The following is an 18282-nucleotide window of genomic DNA, read 5'->3' as shown; positions in this document are numbered from 1 at the left end:
AGAGAGCATAGATGAAGAGGTAGATAGTCATGCTCCCTCTGAGGCAGCTGCACCTGCTGCTGCTCCTCCACCTGCTGCTGCTGGCGGACCAGGGCAGGATGCATTTTCAGCAAATAGCTGAGTTGATTAGGAGGGTTACACAAAATGTACCAGAGGTACCACCACCACCACCTGTTGTAGCCCAGGCACAACCTAGGCCTCCAATAGAAAAACTCAGAAATATGGTGCCACAGAGTTTAGAGGTAAAAAGGAAGATGATCCTTCAGCTGCAGAATTCTGGTTAGAAAGTACAGAAAGGGTCTTACAGCAGCTACAGTGTTCACCAGCAGAGAGCTTGATGTGTGCAGTATCATTGCTGAAAGATGAAGCTTATAGATGGTGGACAACTTTGACACAGATGGTTAGACTAGAGCGGCAGACTTGGGAATTCTTTTTAGCAGAGTTTAAGAAGAAATATATTGGGGCCTTATATATAGAGGAGAGAAGAAGGGAATTTTTATACCTCAGACAAGGCAGGCTTACAGTAACTGAGTATGAGCGAGAATTTGTTAGACTTAGTAAGTATGCCACAGAGATAGTTCCTACAGAGGAAGAGAGATGTAAACGCTTTGAGCAAGGATTGCATGCTGATATAAGGATGTACCTCACAGTTATGCATATTAGGGAACTCTCAGTTTTAGTAGAGACAGCCCACAGTCTGGAGCGAATAAAGAAGAAGAGCAAAGTAGAAGGCAGAAAGGGCAGCAGAAGAGGAGCCAGAGCCAATATCAGGGACAATCCTCTGCATCTCAGACAAGTAGTAAGAGACAGAGGGAATTTCAGCAGACAGGGCAGAGAGGGCCACCTAGGCAGATTCAAAGACCTGGGCAAAGTTCAGTAGTGAGGTCTGGACAGCAGACAACCTCAGTATCCAGTACAGGAGGACCAGGTAGAGGGTTGCCACCTGTATGTGAGCATTGTGGCAGGCGACATGGTGGAGTATGCAGGAGATTAACTGGGGCTTGCTACTTATGTGGAAGCTCAGACCACTTTATGAGGGATTGTCCTAGAGGCCAGTCAGTGCAGCCTATACAGACAGAGAGATCTTTGCCGACAGGGTCTAGAGGCAGAGGTAGAGGTAGAGGTGAATCTAGCAGTGCTCAGAGTCACAGAGTATCAGAGACAGTAGATAGACCAGACACTAGAGCACCTGCCAGGGCATATGCTATTCGTGCAAGGGAAGACCAGGACAAACCAGATGTTATTGCTGGTAAATTTCTATCTTTGGCAAACATATTTATGCATTAATTGATCCTGGTTCCACACATTCATACATCAGCATACCCATCAATAATGAGAAGGGAATTGAAGTAGAACCTTTAGAGCATGACATAGCAGTGACCAATCCCTTAGGACATCTTGTGATTGTGAATAGAGTTTACAGAGATTGTCCTATATGTGTGCAAGGTCATACCTTTTTAGGTGACCTGATAGAGTTACCTTTTAGAGAGTTTGATGTGATTCTGGGTATGGATTGGTTGTCTAGACATCATGTCATAGTTGACTGTAAGTTAAAGCGAGTTACACTCAAAACATTAGAGGGTTCTGAGGTTATAGTTGTGGGTGAGAGGTCAGATTACCTCTCTAATGTCATATCTGCCACTACAGCTAGGAGGTTGATTAGAAAAGGCTGTACAGCTTATCTAGCTAGTGTGATTGAAACTAAGAAGGAAGGTCCTAGTGTGTCAAACCTACCCACAGTATGTCATTTTCCAGATGTATTTCCTGAAGAGTTGCCAGGGTTACCTCCAGAAAGGGAAGTGGATTTTGCTATAGAAGTTGTGCCAGGCACCGCACCTATTTCAATTGCTCCTTACAGAATGGCTCCTACAGAATTGAAAGAGTTGAAAATACAGTTGCAAGAGTTACTTGATAAGGGCTTTATTCGACCTAGTGTTTCACCATGGGGTGCACCAGTGTTGTTTGTGAAAAAAGAAAGATGGATCTCTTCGATTGTGCATTGATTACAGACAGTTGAATAAGGTAACTATAAAGAATAAATATCCACTGCCCAGAATAGATGATTTGTTTGATCAGTTAAAAGGGGCCAGCATTTTCTCTAAGATAGATTTGAGATCGGGCTACCATCAGTTGAGAGTTAAAGGGACAGATGTGCCTAAGACTGCATTCAGAACACGATATGGACATTATGAGTTTCTGGTTATGCCATTCGGGTTAACAAATGCACCTGCATCATTCATGGATCTGATGAACCGTATCTTCCGTCCATATTTAGACCAGTTTGTTGTAGTATTCATTGATGATATACTGGTATACTCTAAAACTAGGGAAGACCATGATAGACATCTGAGGATAGTGTTGCAGACTCTGAGGGAAAAGCAACTTTATGCCAAGTTCAGTAAATGTGAGTTTTGGCTCGATGAAATAGCATTTTTGGGACATGTTGTATCAGCAGAGGGAATCAGAGTAGATCCACAGAAGATTAAAGCTATTCTGGAATGGAAGCCACCAAAGAATGTTGCAGAGGTTAGGAGTTTCTTAGGTCTAGCTGGGTACTACAGACGGTTTGTGAAAGGGTTTTCACTTATAGCAGCTCCATTGACTAAATTATTACATAAGAATGTTAAGTATGTTTGGGATGATAGATGTCAGGCAAGCTTTGACAGATTAAAGACTATGCTCACTGAAGCACCTGTACTTACGCAACCTGTTTCTGGCAAGGAATTTGTGATATATAGTGATGCTTCTCACAATGGACTTGGATGTGTTTTGATGCAGGAAGGTAAAGTGATTGCCTATGCTTCCAGACAACTGAAGCCACATGAGAAGAACTATCCTACCCATGATCTAGAGTTGGCGGCCATAGTTTTTGCACTAAAGATATGGAGACATTACTTATATGGTGAGAAATGTTACATTTATACAGATCATAAAAGTCTGAAATACTTGCCCACACAAAAGGAGTTAAACCTGAGACAGAGAAGATGGATGGAGTTACTGAAAGATTATGATTGCATCATAGATTATCACCCAGGCAAAGCTAATCTGGTAGCAGATGCACTCAGCAGGAAATCCTTATTTGCATTAAGAGCAATGAATGCGCAGTTGACTATAGCAGATGATGGAGCTATCGTAGCAGAATTGAAAGTTAGACCCAACTTACTGTAACAAATTAAAGAAGCACAGAAAGAAGATACAGAAATAGCTTTATGGACTAGACAAGTACAAGAGGGAAAGAAGCAGAAGCATGTGATAAGTGATGATGGCTACTTGTACTATGGTGATAGAATATGTGTACCTAACATTGGAGAGTTGAAACAGAGTATTCTTACAGAGGCACACAACAGTCCATATGTTATGCATCCAGGTAGCACTAAGATGTATCAAGATCTGAAGATGCACTATTGGTGGCCAGGTATGAAAAGAGATATAGCTGAATTTGTAACAAAATGTTTGACATGTCAACGGGTAAAAGCAGAGCATCAGGTTCCATCAGGATTATTGCAGCCTATCGCTATACCAGAATGGAAATGGGATAGAATTACCATGGATTTTGTAACCGGATTGCCACTCACACCAAGGAAGAAAGATGCCATCTGGGTAATAGTTGACAAATTAACTAAATCAGCGCATTTCTTGCCAATCAGAATGGATTATACATTAGAAAAGTATGCCGAATTGTACATTAATGAAATTGTGAGACTACATGGTATTCCTATCTCTATTATATCAGACAGAGATCCAAGATTCACATCCAGATTCTGGGAAAAACTACATGAAGCTCTAGGGACAAGATTGAATTTTAGTACAGCTTTTCATCCTCAGACAGATGGCCAGTCAGAGAGAGTAATTCAAGTTTTGGAAGATATGCTCAGAAGTTGTGTAATTGAATTTGAAGGAAGCTGGGAAAGATATCTTCCACTAGTAGAATTTGCTTACAACAACAGTTATCAGGCTAGTATTAAAATGGCTCCTTATGAAGCATTATATGGCAGAAAATGTAGAACCCCATTGTGCTGGACAGAACTCAGTGAAGCTAAACTTGTAGGTCCAGAGTTGATAAGACAGACTGAGGAGAAAGTGAAGATTATCAAAGAAAGATTGAAAGCTGCAACAGATAGGCAAAAATCATATGCAGATTTGAAAAGAAAAGATATAGAATTTGCTATTGGGGATAAAGTGTTTTTGAAAGTTTCACCATGGAAGAAAGTGCTAAGATTTGGCAAGAAAGGTAAGCTAAGCCCTCGGTTTATTGGTCCATATGATGTAATTGAGCGTGTGGGTCCAGTAGCCTACAGGCTAGCTTTACCTCCAGAGTTAGACAGAATACATAATGTCTTCCATGTATCCATGCTAAGAAGATACAGATCTGACCCATCACATGTCATTCCAGCTGAAACCATTGATGTACAGTCTGACCTGACTTATGAAGAAGAACCAGTGAAAATTTTAGCAAGGGAAATAAAAGAGTTAAGGAATAAGAAGATTCCCTTAGTGAAAGTGTTGTGGAGAAATCACAAGGCAGAAGAAGCTACATGGGAGAGTGAAGAGGTGATGAAGCAACAATATCCACAGCTATTCAAAGCAGGTAAAATTTCGAGGACGAAATTTCTTAAGAGGGGAAGAGTTGTAACATCCTCAAACCCATAGCTAGAGCAGTGACATCACTAGGTATGGGTTAGGCTATTTCACTACTAAAGTAAGTGGCATTAGGGGAGGTGCTAGCTTACCCCGAGCTACTTAGGGGAGGTACTAGCATAACTCTAATCTGCTAATAACTGAATTATAGAAAACTCAAATATAGAAACGGACATATTCAGAAATAAAGTAGACAGTGTGATTAGCGAGTCGGGAACGAGTCACTTTTGGGAGGTGCTTAGGGTTTTCTGACGTGCTTGCTTGAGGTGTTTGTTTTAAATCCGTCATGCTTGCTTAAGTGGAAAGGACTTCTAAAGGCTAAAAGCATATTTTAGTAGGTCAATCTAGGATTATTGAAAGTTTAAAAAACTAAATTGAAACATGATAAAGAGTTTAGTGGGTTAAAGTATAAATATGGAAAGTTAAAACATAAAAGTCAAATTTTTACTTTCCATGTGTCACCTAACTAAGGGAAGGAGAAAAGAAAAAGCAAATTAAAAAAGAAAAAAAGGGATTTTCATCTTCTCCATCACACAATTGCCGTAGCTCACACCATAGAAGACCAAAGCTTTGTTTGTCTTCCTTCCACCAAAGCCAAGCCAAAACCTCACCAAATCAATTTCTTCCTTTAACAAAAATTCATCCTAAGACCTAGATCTAAAGGAAGAGCCATATATTGAAGGGATTGAAGAAGAAAAGTTTAGGGTTCCATATACACCAAGCTTGAAAATCAAAGGTAAGTTTAGAAATGAGTAGGAAATAGCATCATCTCATTTCTTCATGCATGGATTTGAATTATAAAGCTTTAATTTATAGTTTATTCAATCCTTTCCTAAGACATAAATTGACCTAGGTGAAGGAACATCAAAGGGAAAGGAGATAGCTAGAGATTAGAAGAGGAAAAGAAAGGAGGAATTCAAGAAAGGTTTGGTGTTTGTATGATTTTCTGTTTTCCTTGGATTCTGCCATGAATAAGTGAAATTAGGGGTTGATTTTACTTGCTGGAAATGTTGCTTTGACTGTATAAATATGTTATATGAATGTTAAAATGATGTTTGAAAGGCTTAGAGTAAAGAAATTTAACATGAGAGCTAAAAGTGCAAATCTGCCAGAATAGGTTCTAACAGGACAGTCAGTGTTGGAAGCCTTATAACTTATTGTGTATTTATTGAAATTAGTCCTAAGATATACCAAATGAAAGATAAGACAAAGATCTAAAACTTTTATGAATTGACCAAATTCTGAATCTGTAGGTAAGATGATGAAAATTTGAAGTGAACCTAAACTGGATACAGAGTTAGTGCATCCGGAACAGTGTGTATTGATTATACTATAACTAATTATGTACTAAGTGAAATTTGTTAATACCAGTGCCAAATGAATCCTAAGAAGTATACCTAAAACTTTGTAGAAGACACTTAAGCTTGAATTTGTATAGAAATGTATGAATCTGATAATTTTTGTGATACTATAAACAGGTACTAATACTGGACTGATTAAGACCTGATTGAGCAGCTGGTAAAGAAAAATTCATAACTTAAGTTAGGATGATCAGAATTGCATGAATCATACCTTGTTGGAAAGATAAGACATAAATGTACATTTCTTATGAAGAAAATGAAGTTAAATTATAACTCTAAACTACTTGAAAAGTTGATGCAATATATGGCAGAATGTAGTTTTCTACATTAAAATGCTAAGTCAATAAAGTTTTGCACTATTTGCCATGAGTTTTCCATATTGTAAATCTTGGCATATGATATATGTAACTTGGAAAATGAATTCAAATAGCTTCAAATGGTATGCATTTTACATTGCTACATTGAATTAATAGTGCTTGGCCCTGGTAAACATAATAGGAGTCGGGGTTAGCTTAAGGGTATGGCATGCCATATAAACATACAGAGTTCGCAGTACTGCTACCGATACATGATTTTTATTTGAGGTTACATATCAGGTACCTCATAAGCACGGTCATAGAGCCCTGCTATCACAGTTTTGGCCTCTGAGCCTACCGTTCGGCACTCTGTGCCTACCGTTATAACTCCTTATCTACCTAGACGATCCTACTATGTGTTTATAAGGGCTAAGATCTTAATTAAGATTGATACTTGATTTTGTGAACTTATTAGTGAGTGTTAATATGTTTGCATCTCTTACATGCACTAAGCTGTGGTAATTTATTATAAATAGAAAATGTGCAATAACGGAAAAAGAAGATGTTTTTATTCCGATTATCTGTATACGTGAACTTGTTTGCTCTATTTTGTTATTTGTTTGCTATCACCCACTGAGCATTAGCTTAGCGTGTTGGTTTTTACCTCACGCAGGTTGTAGATAAAATAGGGCAACAGAAGTTATCAGAGATCTACATCAGATATCAAGGCCATCATCATAGCTGGTTGTTTTGAGTCTCGGAGTCATAGTACAGTTTTATTTTGGCATGTACATATTAAATAGAGTGAGTTGTGAAGGTTATGTAAATCAAAGAATAGTAAGATATCAAGTGACAGTTGTTAGTGTTATTATAAGTGTGATGTTCATATGTATTACAGGTTAAAGTGCTAATGAAACAGAGAAAACTCTGCCGAAAATTTTGGTTTAAAAATCTCACGCTTATTTTAATCATTTGATGAAATTTACATGTATTACCTAAACACTTGGTATTTACAGATAAAAGAAATTGTTTAGTCCTGATATATCTAAAAAGGTATAGTTTGTGACATTCCTTGCTCTATCTACTCTTTGATAGGGTAAGGGGTGTTACACTGCCATCTAGTGGAGAGGACTTTACAGTCTTTTGCGATGCGTCCCGTGTGGGACTGGGTTGTGTGCTTATGCAGAATGAGAGAGTGATTGCTTATGCTTCTAGGCAGCTAAAGAAGCATGAGTTGAATTACCCCACACATGACCTTGAGATGGCAGCAGTAATCTTTGCACTCAAGATGTGGAGGCACTACCTCTATGGGGTTAAATGCGAGATCTTTACAGATCATAAGAGCCTGCAATACATCCTGAGTCAAAGAGATTTGAATTTGAGACAGAGGAGGTGGGTAGAGCTGCTGAGTGACTATGATTGCAAGATTCAGTACCATCCGGGTAAGGCGAATGTTGTGGCAGACGCCCTAAGCCGGAAGTCACTAGGCAGTCTATCCCACATATCGGCAGAGAGGAGGCCAGTGGTGAAGGAGTTCTACAAGCTTATTAAGGAAGGTCTACAGATGGAGTTGTCTGGTACAGGTGCCTTGGTTGCTCAGATGAAAGTGACACCCGTGTTTCTGGAGCAGGTAGCTCAGAAACAGCATGAGGACCCAGAGTTAGTGAAGATTGCCAGGACTGTTCAGTCAGGCAAGGACAGTGAGTTCAGATTTGACAGTAAGGGGATCCTCCGCTATGGGAGTCGTTTATGTGTACCAGATGACATAGGGCTAAAAGGAGACATTATGAGAGAGGCTCATAATGCAAGATACAGCGTTCACCCCGGAGCCACCAAGATGTATCAGGATCTAAAGAAGGTTTATTGGTGGCCAGCTATGAAGAAAGAAGTGGCACAGTTCGTGTCAGCCTGCGAAGTGTGTCAGAGGGTGAAGCTGGAACATCAGAAGCCGGCTGGAATGCTTAACCCACTACCTATTCCAGAGTGGAAATGGGAGAATATAGCTATGGACTTCGTAGTGGGGTTACCGGCAACGTCCAACAGGTTGGACTCCATATGGGTGATTGTGGACAGACTTACCAAATCTGCTCACTTCATCCCTGTCAGGAGTGGCTATTCTGTGGACAAGTTGGCGCAGGTGTACGTTGATGAGATAGTCAGACTTCATGGGGTTCCTGTTTCTATAGTGTCGGATAGAGGACCCCAGTTCACCTCCAGGTTTTGGCGGAGTCTGCAGGATGCCATGGGTACTAGATTGGATTTCAGCACTGCCTTCCATCCACAGACAGACGGACAGTCAGAGAGGACCATCCAGACCATAGAAGATATGCTCAGAATGTGTGTACTGGACTTTGGCGGTTCTTGGAGGCAGCATCTACCTTTGGTGGAGTTTGCCTACAATAACAGCCATCATGCTAGCATCGGGATGGCTCCATATGAAGCATTATATGGGAGGAAGTGCAGGTCACCTGTTTGCTGGGAAGAAGTTGGAGAAAAGGCCTTGGCAGGGCCTGAACTAGTAGAGATCACCAGCAGGGTGGTACCCTTAATCAGAGAAAGAATCAAGACTGCTGCAAGCAGACAGAAGAGTTATGCAGACATCCGCAGAAGACTAGTAGAGTTTCAGGAGGGGGATCTGGTATTGCTTAAGGTGTCTCCAATGAAAGGAGTGGTTCGGTTCGGGAAGAAAGGTAAGCTGGCTCCGCGATACATCGGACCCTTCGAAGTCCTGCAAAGGATTGGGAATGTATCGTACAAGCTGGATTTACCTGCTTCTATGGCAAGAATCCATCCGGTTTTCCATGTTTCTATGTTGAGGAAATTCGTGTCAGATCCGGGCAAGGTTCTTAGTGAGCCTGATGTGGAGATCCAAGAGGATCTCACCTATGTTGAGCAGCCAGTACGGATCCTAGACACCCAGATCAGGAAGCTGAGAAACAAGGAAATCCCGATGGTGAAAGTCCTTTGGAACCACCACAATATTGAGGAGTGTACCTGAGAGACACGGGAGTCCATGCTCCAACAGTATCCCCATCTCTTTTAGAGGTTAGTATCTATGTGTTTAGTATGTATGTTACGTTTCATGATATGCATGTACTAGTTGAGGAACATTCGGGGACGAATGTTCTTAAGGGGGGGAGAATGTAATACCCGGCTAGACTCCGGTATCGGAATTCCTACTGTCCGGTGGAATCTCGGATGTCGGAAGCCTCTAGTAGGGTAAAATCATGTTTTTGTAAAATGTTTTCATGTTTTTAATGGTTTTAAGTATGAAATTAAAGGAGTGTTTGCATGAAAAGTCCTTGGAGGAAAACCCAGGTTCGGCCGCCGAAAGACAAGTTCGGCCGCCGAACATGCATGCGTTTTGGAGGCACGTTAGGCTCCCGAAAGCATGAGTGAGGGAAGTCCAGGTTCGGCCGCCGAACCTCATGTTCGGCCGCCGAACATAGCATGCATGCGGAGGCACATTCGGCCCCCGAACGTGGTCTGGCCAGCCACTATAAAAGGGTCCCTTAGCCGAAAACGGGCGAGCTTTTCCCCATTTTCGGCCAAGGTGAGCTTTCCGCCGTCCCTCACCCGTTTTTGATGTTCTTCCTCTAAATCTTTCAAGATTTTCACTTGTTTTCACTTGGTTTTGAAGATTTAAGCTTTTGAAACAAGTTTTGGAGCTCTGGGAACTCAGGAGCTCATTTTCGTGGATCTCCAAGTTTAGGTCGTCTCTCTCTCGATCTTCAAGAGGTAAGAGCCGATCTTAAGCTCCTTATGTGTTTTAAATAAGTTTTATGAAAGATCTATGGGTAGAAATGCGTGTTAGGTTATATGTTGAGTTTATGGGTTATTTTGATGATTTGAGCAATGTATGTTGATTTTTGTGTGTTTGAAGTGTTGTAGTTGGGGTATATGATAGTTTGAGACCCCTAGGTGTAATGTATGTGAAGTATGCATGTTGTAGAACAAGATTATGCATGATGGGAGGTTTTGGGAGGCAAGAGGTTCGTTTGAACCAAGTTTCTGCCCTTCTGGCAGAAACCAGGTTCGACCGCCGAAGGGAGTTTCGGCCGCCGAACCCCCTTTGTGGAGGCAGCATTCGGCTGCCGAAGTAGCCCCCGAAAAGAGACTTTCGTCTCTGTCTGGGACTTTCGGCCGCCGAAGGTGCCGCCGAACCTGCCTGACTTTCGGATCTGTCCAGGACTTTCGGCCGCTGAACCTGCCGCCGAAAGTGCCCTGTTCAGCCATTTCATGCATATCTCTATGTGATTAATTCATGATGTTTTAGGGGGTTTTTGGGGAGTAGTTTATAGTTATGTTCAGGTATGTTTGGTCCCTCATTTAAGTCCACCTGTGTAGGTTCGGACCCGAGGAACCAAGGACCCCAGCAGTGAGTTCAGCTGCTTTGGTGTTGTCAGAGTCAGCCAGAGGTGAGTGGAACTAAACTTAATCTTTTAAATTAAATGTTTTATCATGTTTCATGCATCATGATTATGCAATAGGATGATTGCATTAGCTTCACGAATATGTTGCATTGCATCATATGTTGTTGATGTGGGTGAATGTTGGATGACCCAATTAGTCCATGACAGGAAGACCAGGACCCCATTCTACGGCCTGGCACGGAAATGAAAGACCAGGACCCCATTCTACGGCCTGGCACGATTGTGGACTCGAAGACCAGGAGCCCAGAGGAGGCCCTGGAATAATGGTAAGTAATGTATGTGTGACAGGAAGACCAGGACCCCATGCTACGGCCTGGCACTATGTTAGCTTGGACTAATTGGTGACAAGTTCACCCAACCCTTATGTGAATTGTTTGTGTTATGATGCATTTCATAGAGTATAGTGTTAATGTGTTTTAATAGCTCTACTCACTGGGCTTTTAGCTCACCCCTCTCCCTTTACCCCCAGGCTTGCAGGTACAGTATAGTGCGGGAGTCCGGATAGAGTAAAGAAGTCATGCTTATGTAATAGCTAGCAAAGGACATGATCAAATTGTAATGTAAAAGTACAGTGTAGTTATGTAATGAGGTTCATGGATGTTAGTGTGTGCTTGACTATAGATTGTTGTATCCCTTTTAACACATGATCTTAGAGATTTTTATGATGTTTATGTAAACCAACTCAACGAATGTTATACCACCCATTGGGGGTACAGATGAGGTCCCATAGAGGGATTAATGTTATGTTAATGTTATACACAGGTTGAGTTTGGTTGATGAGTATGGAAAGAAAAGTTTTAATTTTATGCATGTTGTTGATCATGTTTGGGATTATACAGGTTCACAGGTTTTATGTCAGGCTTGCTACGGGTCCCGGCGGCCTTAAGTCGACCCGGATCCTAGCGCCGGTAGCGGTCCGATTTTCGGGTCGTTACAGGGCTTCCTTCAGATATGATTGTAAATAAAAATAATGTAGGCGAGGATGTTCTTAAAAATGTAAGTCCCTTAAGGACTATTTTCCCTTCAACCTCCGCAGATAAATAGATTGTAATAGCCATTTCTCTCAATGGAATTTTAATTTCTTGTTACTTGAATTACTTATTGTTTTTCATATATCTTGGAATTTATCTCTTCTTTTCGTAATTGTAATACTTACACTGTATAAGCTTTTTCCGAACTAAACTAGCCTTTAGTTATGAGCTCGGTTCTCAGCTAATTGTCTGAGCTTATGAGAAGTCCGATCACATACCTTTTAATGGTACTTAGTTGGGCTTCCTTTTTTCCCAAGTTGCCCCTTTGCCTCCTCAACCTTTCATTACATGAGTGTTGAGGGGGTAAATCCTTAAACTCTATATATGTTTGTGGGGGTTTATTTTAAATAATTTTTTCCTTTTTCCTTGGTTGTGAGCTCGGATGTCTATTTATGGCGAACTGACTCGAGTTATGAGCACGGTCCTTCAGCTTTTTTTTTTTTTTTTTTTTTTTTTGTCCGAGCTGAGAGCTCGGCTCTTCACTCTTCACTTAGGCTTTTTACACCTATGGCATGTGATGCTTATCATACCCTTGGGTGTTTTCCAGGCTATTTGCTGTCTAGATCTCTTTGTAAGCTGAGCTAGCTTAGCGTCAGCGATCACTTTTTAAGTTTAGTGCCTTTTGGCTATAGTGCTCCGAGCTCCTTCGGGAGATCGGAGTTTGGCCTTTCTTTGATGCCTTTGGACTCATCTTTCTGTGAGGTCGAAACTGTATTTTTATGAATTGTCCCTGCATATGATATGGGGAATTTTTGCTTAAGGAAGGCCTTAAGGCCTTCATCAGCTGTTTTTGCTTTGTTTTCCCGGGAGTTCTTAGGGGATCCCGGTCTTCTTTTATTTTTCCGAGATGGCCTCGGGGCCTCGCCGGTTGTTTGTGCTCTAAGAGATCTTACGAGATCCTGGTCGTTTTTATTCCGGGGTGACCTCGGGGCCCCGCCGGCTGTTTGTGCTCCAGGAGATCTCACGAGATCCTGGTCGTTTTTATTCCGGGGTGACCTCGGGGCCCCGCCGGCTGTTTGTACTCCAGGAGATCTCACGAGATCTTGGTCGTTTTTATTCCGGGGTGACCTCGGGGCCCCGCCAGCTGTTTGTGCTCCAGGAGATCTCACGAGATCCTGGTCGTTTTTATTCCGGGGTGACCTCGGGGCCCCGCCGGCTGTTTGTGCTCCAGAAGATCTCACGAGATCCTGGTCGTTTTTATTCCGGGGTGACCTCGGGGCCCCGCCGGCTGTTTGTGCTCCAGGAGATCTCACGAGATCCTGGTCGTTTTTGTTCCGGGGTGACCTCGGGGCCCCGCCGGCTGTTTGTGCTCCAGGAGATCTCACGAGATCCTGGTCGTTTTTGTTCCGGGGTGACCTCGGGGCCCCGCCGGCTATTTGTCTTCTCAGTTTGGTTCATGGTGTTAGGAAATCTAGGGGATCCTGTACACCTACCTCCCTGAGGTCTTGTTCCTCTAAGGGGTCTCTCCGAGCCCTGTTCTTTCTTTGTCATGGAGGAGTTTTATACATAAAGATAATCTTATTGTGTAAGCAATTTGTTTCCTTCATATTTATCATAATACAATATTTTTCTTTACAACTATATCAGGGGAAATACCTCTTTAGGTGTTGAATATTCCAAGCGTGGGGCTTATGGTTCCCTTGCATATCTTCAATCCGGTATACTCCTGGCCGGACTACTTTTGTTACCTTGAACGGGCCCTCCCAGGTCGGTGCTAGCTTGCCAGCTGCCGCCCTTTTTCCTGTGGCTTCCAGGTTTCTTAAGGCCAGGTCTCCCACTTTCAAGCTTCTTTCTCTGACCTTTTGGTTGTAATATCGTGCTGCCCGTTGTTGATAGGCGGCAGTTCGGATTTGAGCTTCTTCCCTGATTTCCTCAAGGGCATCCAGGTTGCTTCTTAGCTTGTCGTCATTAGAGCTCTCACTAGCAAATTGGACTCGATGAGTAGGAATCTGCAACTCAACTGGGACTACGGCCTCTGTACCATAGGCAAGTGCAAAGGGCGTTTCTTTAGTGGGTGTTCTAGGGGTGGTTCGGAGTGCCCACAGGATGCTGTTGAGTTCTTCTGCCCAATTTGCCTTTGCCCCATCTAGCCGCTTTTTTAATCCTTGTAGGATGGCTCTGTTGGTGACCTCTGTTTGGCCGTTAGTTTGAGGATGAGCCACAGAGGAGAATTTATGCCAGATACCCATGTTCGTTGTGAAAGCTCTGAAGGTGCTGCAATCAAACTGTCTGCCATTATCTGAAATAAGCACTCTGGGTACACCAAATCTGCAGATGATATGTCCCTACATAAAATCTATCATCTTTCGAGCTGTAATTGTGGCTATTGCTTCCGCCTCTGGCCATTTTGAGAAGTACTCTACAGCCACCACTACAAATTTCTTCTGCCCCGTAGTCTTGGGGAAAGGTCCCAGGATGTCAATTCCCCATTGCGAGAAAGGCCATGGACTGGATATGCTGGCTTGAGGAGTGGCTGGAGTTTTGATGGCATTAGCGAATCTCTGGCATACGTCGCATCTTCGGACGAACTCTTCTGCTTCTTTTTTAACAGTGGGCCAATAATACCCTTGCCTGAATACTTTATTAGCTAATGTCCCTCCTCCCTCGTGGGCTCCACACATGCCTCTATGTATTTCTTCCATCACCTTCGTAGCCTCTTTCGGGCTCACGCATCGGAGCCACGGACTGGACTTTCCTTTTCTGTATAAGGTCCCCCTTATCGCTTGGTAGTTAGCGGCACGAGCTGCTATCTTTTTGGCTTCATTTTTATCCTCGGGGAGTTTACCTTTCTCCAGGTATTCTAAGTAAGGGGTCATCCAAGTCGGGTTCTTTTCTACCTGCAATATCGTGTTAGTTTTATTAAAAGCAGGTATATGGACATGTTGTATGTACACTTCATCGAAAAGCTATTCCAATTCTTCTTTGGATAATCGGCTAAGCAGATCTGCTTCCTCATTTTCCTCTCGGGGTATCCTTTGAAATCTGATGGTTAATCCTCGACTTGTGAGCTCGGCTTCTAAAGTTTTTACTTTAGCCAGGTAAATCTGCATAATGGGATCTCTAGCCTGATACATCCCTGTTACTTGGTTGATCACCAGCTGAGAGTCGCTGTTTATCTCGAGATCGGTTACTCCCACTTCCAGTGCCACCAACATCCCATTTATCAGGGCTTCATATTCTGCCACATTATTCGAGGCTTTGAACTCTAGACGTAAGGCGTAACATACCTTAAAATCCTCTGGCCCCTTAAGCATTATTCCAGCACCACTGCCCTCAGTGCCTGATGCTCCATCTACATACAACTTCCAGTTAAATTCTGGATGAGGCTCCCCCTCACGTTCATTTCCTGCTATCCCTGAGGATGATCCTCTCTGCTCCCGTTGAATGTGCATTCTGCTATGAAGTCAGCCAAGGCTTGAGATTTTATAGCTGTCCTAGGTCGATACTCTAGACAGTAAGGGCTGATCTCTACGGACCAAGCCAACATCCGACCTGAAGTTTCCGACCTGAAGTTTCCGGCCTGCGTAGAATCTTCTTTAAGGGTTGGTCTGTCATCACAACTCCTTGGTGGCCTTCCAAATAAACTTTGAATTTCTGGACTGCTAGCAATAGGGCGTAAGCCATTTTTTCAATGTTCGAATATCTGACCTCGGTATCTCTGAGTACCTTGCTGACGTAAAAAACGGGTTTTTGCTCCCCTTCTTCCACCCTTACTAACACTGCGCTGACTGCTTGTTCTGAGGCTGCCAAGTATATCAGAAGTTCTTCTCCTTTCACAGGACTACTGAGTACGTGGGGCGAGCTGAGATATCCCTTAAGCTCTGCGAAGGCTTTTTGGCAGTCTTCTGTCCATTCAAAGTTTGGCACCTTCCTCAATTTTTTGAAAAATGGTAAGCATTTTTCTGTTGACCTTGACATGAATCGGTTGAGTGCTACTACTCTTCCGGTTAGTCTTTGGACGTCCTTTACACAGGTCGGCTCTGGCATTTTCAATATGGCTTCTACCTTCTCCGAGTTAGGCTCGTAATACCCGGCTAGACTCCGGTATCAGAATTCCTACCGTCCGGTGGAATTTCGGATGTCGGAGACCTCTAGAAGGGTAAAACCATATTTTCATGAAATTTTTTAATGTTTTTGATGATATTAAGTAAAGAGGAAATGAGTTTTTGAATAAAAACACCCTTGGAGGAAAACTCAGGTTCGGCCGCCGAAACTCAAAGTTCGGCCGCCGAACATGCATGCATTTCGGGTGTGCTTTAGGCCCCCGAAGGCATAAGTGAGGGAAGTCCAGGTTCGGCCGCCGAACATGGCATGCATGCGGAGGCACGTTCGGCCCCCGAACGTGGCCTGACCAGCCACTATAAAAGGGTCCCTTAGCCGAAAATGGGCAAGCTTTTTCCCCATTTTCGGCCAAGGTGAGCTCTCCGCCGTCCCTCACCAATCTTTGATGTTTTTCCTCTAGATCTTTCAAGATTTTCATCTGTTTTAACTTTGTTTTGAAGATTTGAGCTTTTGAGCAAAGTTTTGGAGCTTGGAGGTTCAAGAACCCACTCTCTCCCACCTCCGAGTTTTAGGTCGTCTCTCTCTCGATCTTCAAGAGGTAAGAGCCGATCTTAAGCTCATTGCATGTTTAAAGTTAGTTTTATGAAGATCTTTGGGGTAGAATGCATGTTTAGCTTATAGTTAGGTTTTTGAGTTTATGTTATGTTTTGAGCAATGTATGTTGGATTTGTGTTGCTTGATGTGTTGTAGTTGGGGTTTAAGGTAGTTTGAGACCCCTAAGAGCTTGTATGCATGTTTTGGTTGAGCTAAATGCATAATGGCATGAGTTTGAGGCATTTGTGCATGTTTGAACCAAGTTTCTGCCCTTCGGGAGAAACCAGGTTCGGCAGCAGAAAGGACTTTCGGCTGTCGAACCCTCTTGTGGAGGCAGCCTTCGGCTGCCGAAGCTTGCCCCCGAAAGGAGACTTTCGTCTTTGTCTGAGAGTTTCGGTCGCCGAAGGTGCCGCCGAACATGCATGAGTTTCGCCTCTATCTGGGAGTTTCGGCCGCCGAAGGTGCCGCCGAACCTGCCTGACTTTCGGCTCTGGAGGGACTTTCGGCCGCCGAACCTGCCGCCGAAAGTGCCCTGTCCAGCCTTCTTTTACATGTTTTGCATGATTGTTTCATGATGTTCAGGGGGTTTTGGGGGAGTAGTTTAGAGTTATGTTCATGTTTGGTTGGTCCCTCATTTGAGTCCACCTGTGTAGGTTCGGACCCGAGGAACCGAGGACCCCAGCAGTGAGTTCATCTGCTTCTGAGTCAGTAAAGCTTCAGCTAGAGGTGAGTAGAATAACTCTTATGCTTTTAAATAATAAACCCGTTTTAGCATGATTCACGCATCATGAATGACATGAGATATTTAGGTTGTTTGCATTATAAATCACGAATATGTTGCATTGCATAATATGTTGATGATGTGGATGAATGTTGAATGATCCTTTAGTCCTCGTATGATATGATATGATGATGATACGGTACGAAAGACCAGTGAGGCCCATTCTACGCCCCTGGCACTATGTAAGAGAAAGACCAGTGAGGCCCATTCTACGCCCCTGGCATTATGGAATGTTATGTCATGCTATGTTATGATTATGTAAGAGAAAGACCAGTGAGGCTCATTCTACGCCCCTGGCACAGTTGGAACATGTAGAGGACTATTGGTGACAAATTCATCCTTGATGTGATTAGCTGTGATGTGATGCATTTCATGTTATCATATGTTTCAAATGTTTTATCATTCTGCTCACTGGGCTCTAGTAGCTCACCCCTTTTCCCTAATCCCCCAGGATTGCAGGTACGGGCTAGACAGAGAAGTCAAGAAGAGTAAAGTCTTGTAATTGTAATAGTTAGAAAGTGGACATGATAAATTGTAAGATGATGTAAAGTTTGAATAGTCATGTTATGTATAATGATATTGAGGATTAGAAGTTGTGCTTGACCCTATGGATATTGTAATCCCTTTTATTACATGATCTTAGATGTTTTATGATGTAGATGTAAACCAACTCAATACATGTTATGCCACCCATTGGGGCATTGATGAGGTCCCACAGAGGGGCCAATGTTTATGATTATGTCTATGTTCAGTGCATGCGCAGGTTAAGTTTGGTGTATGAGAAAATGAATGAAAGAAAAGTTTTAACTTTTATATATGTTGTTGATCATGTATGGGATTAAGCAGGTTCACAGGATGTATGTTTGGCTTGCTACGGGTCCCGGCGGTCTTAAGTCGACCCGGATCCTAGCGCCGGTAGCGGTCCGATTTTCGGGTCGTTACAGGCTCGATGCCTTTTCCGCTCACCATGAATCCCAAGAATTTTCCTCCTCTAATAAAGAAAGCACATTTTGCTGGGTTCAACTTCATTCTGTACTGGTTTAATACCCCGAATACCTCCCTCAAGTCTGCTACGTGCTGCTGGAAATTTGGGCTTTTGACCACCATATCATCTACATAAACCTCTACATTTCTGCCAATCTGGTT

General features: G+C 42.9%; 2 protein-coding genes across 2 annotated transcripts in view; one reads left to right on the top strand and one right to left on the bottom strand.

Moving 5' to 3' along the window:
- LOC122723313 overlaps positions 1 to 7157 on the top strand; it is a 15775-nt gene extending 8618 nt beyond the window's left edge. Inside the window, exons 2-5 of the mRNA XM_043955111.1 lie at positions 348 to 547; positions 664 to 1249; positions 5492 to 5563; positions 6969 to 7157. Of these exons, the coding sequence (XP_043811046.1) occupies positions 348 to 547; positions 664 to 1249; positions 5492 to 5532 (827 nt within the window). The 3' untranslated portion in view covers positions 5533 to 5563; positions 6969 to 7157. The remainder of the gene's footprint in view (positions 1 to 347; positions 548 to 663; positions 1250 to 5491; positions 5564 to 6968) is intronic.
- A 7508-nt stretch (positions 7158 to 14665) lies between these two features.
- LOC122723312 (uncharacterized protein Mb2253c-like) lies at positions 14666 to 15151 on the bottom strand. The gene has a single exon (XM_043955110.1). The coding sequence runs from the start codon at positions 15149 to 15151 to the stop codon at positions 14666 to 14668; it is 486 nt and encodes a 161-aa protein (XP_043811045.1).
- Between the last annotated feature and the right edge of the window lie 3131 nt (positions 15152 to 18282).

The sequence above is a fragment of the Manihot esculenta genome, chromosome 3 (genome assembly GCF_001659605.2).
Source record: "Manihot esculenta cultivar AM560-2 chromosome 3, M.esculenta_v8, whole genome shotgun sequence".
Classification (NCBI taxonomy): domain Eukaryota; kingdom Viridiplantae; phylum Streptophyta; class Magnoliopsida; order Malpighiales; family Euphorbiaceae; genus Manihot; species Manihot esculenta.
The sequence above is the reverse complement of the archived record's forward strand: the minus strand, read 5'-3'. Positions and strand labels throughout refer to the sequence as shown.

Bases quoted from the DNA above. Each gene is read 5' to 3' on its own strand.
- LOC122723312 (XM_043955110.1), bottom strand. From the start codon at position 15,151: ATGCACATTCAACGGGAGCAGAGAGGATCATCCTCAGGGATAGCAGGA.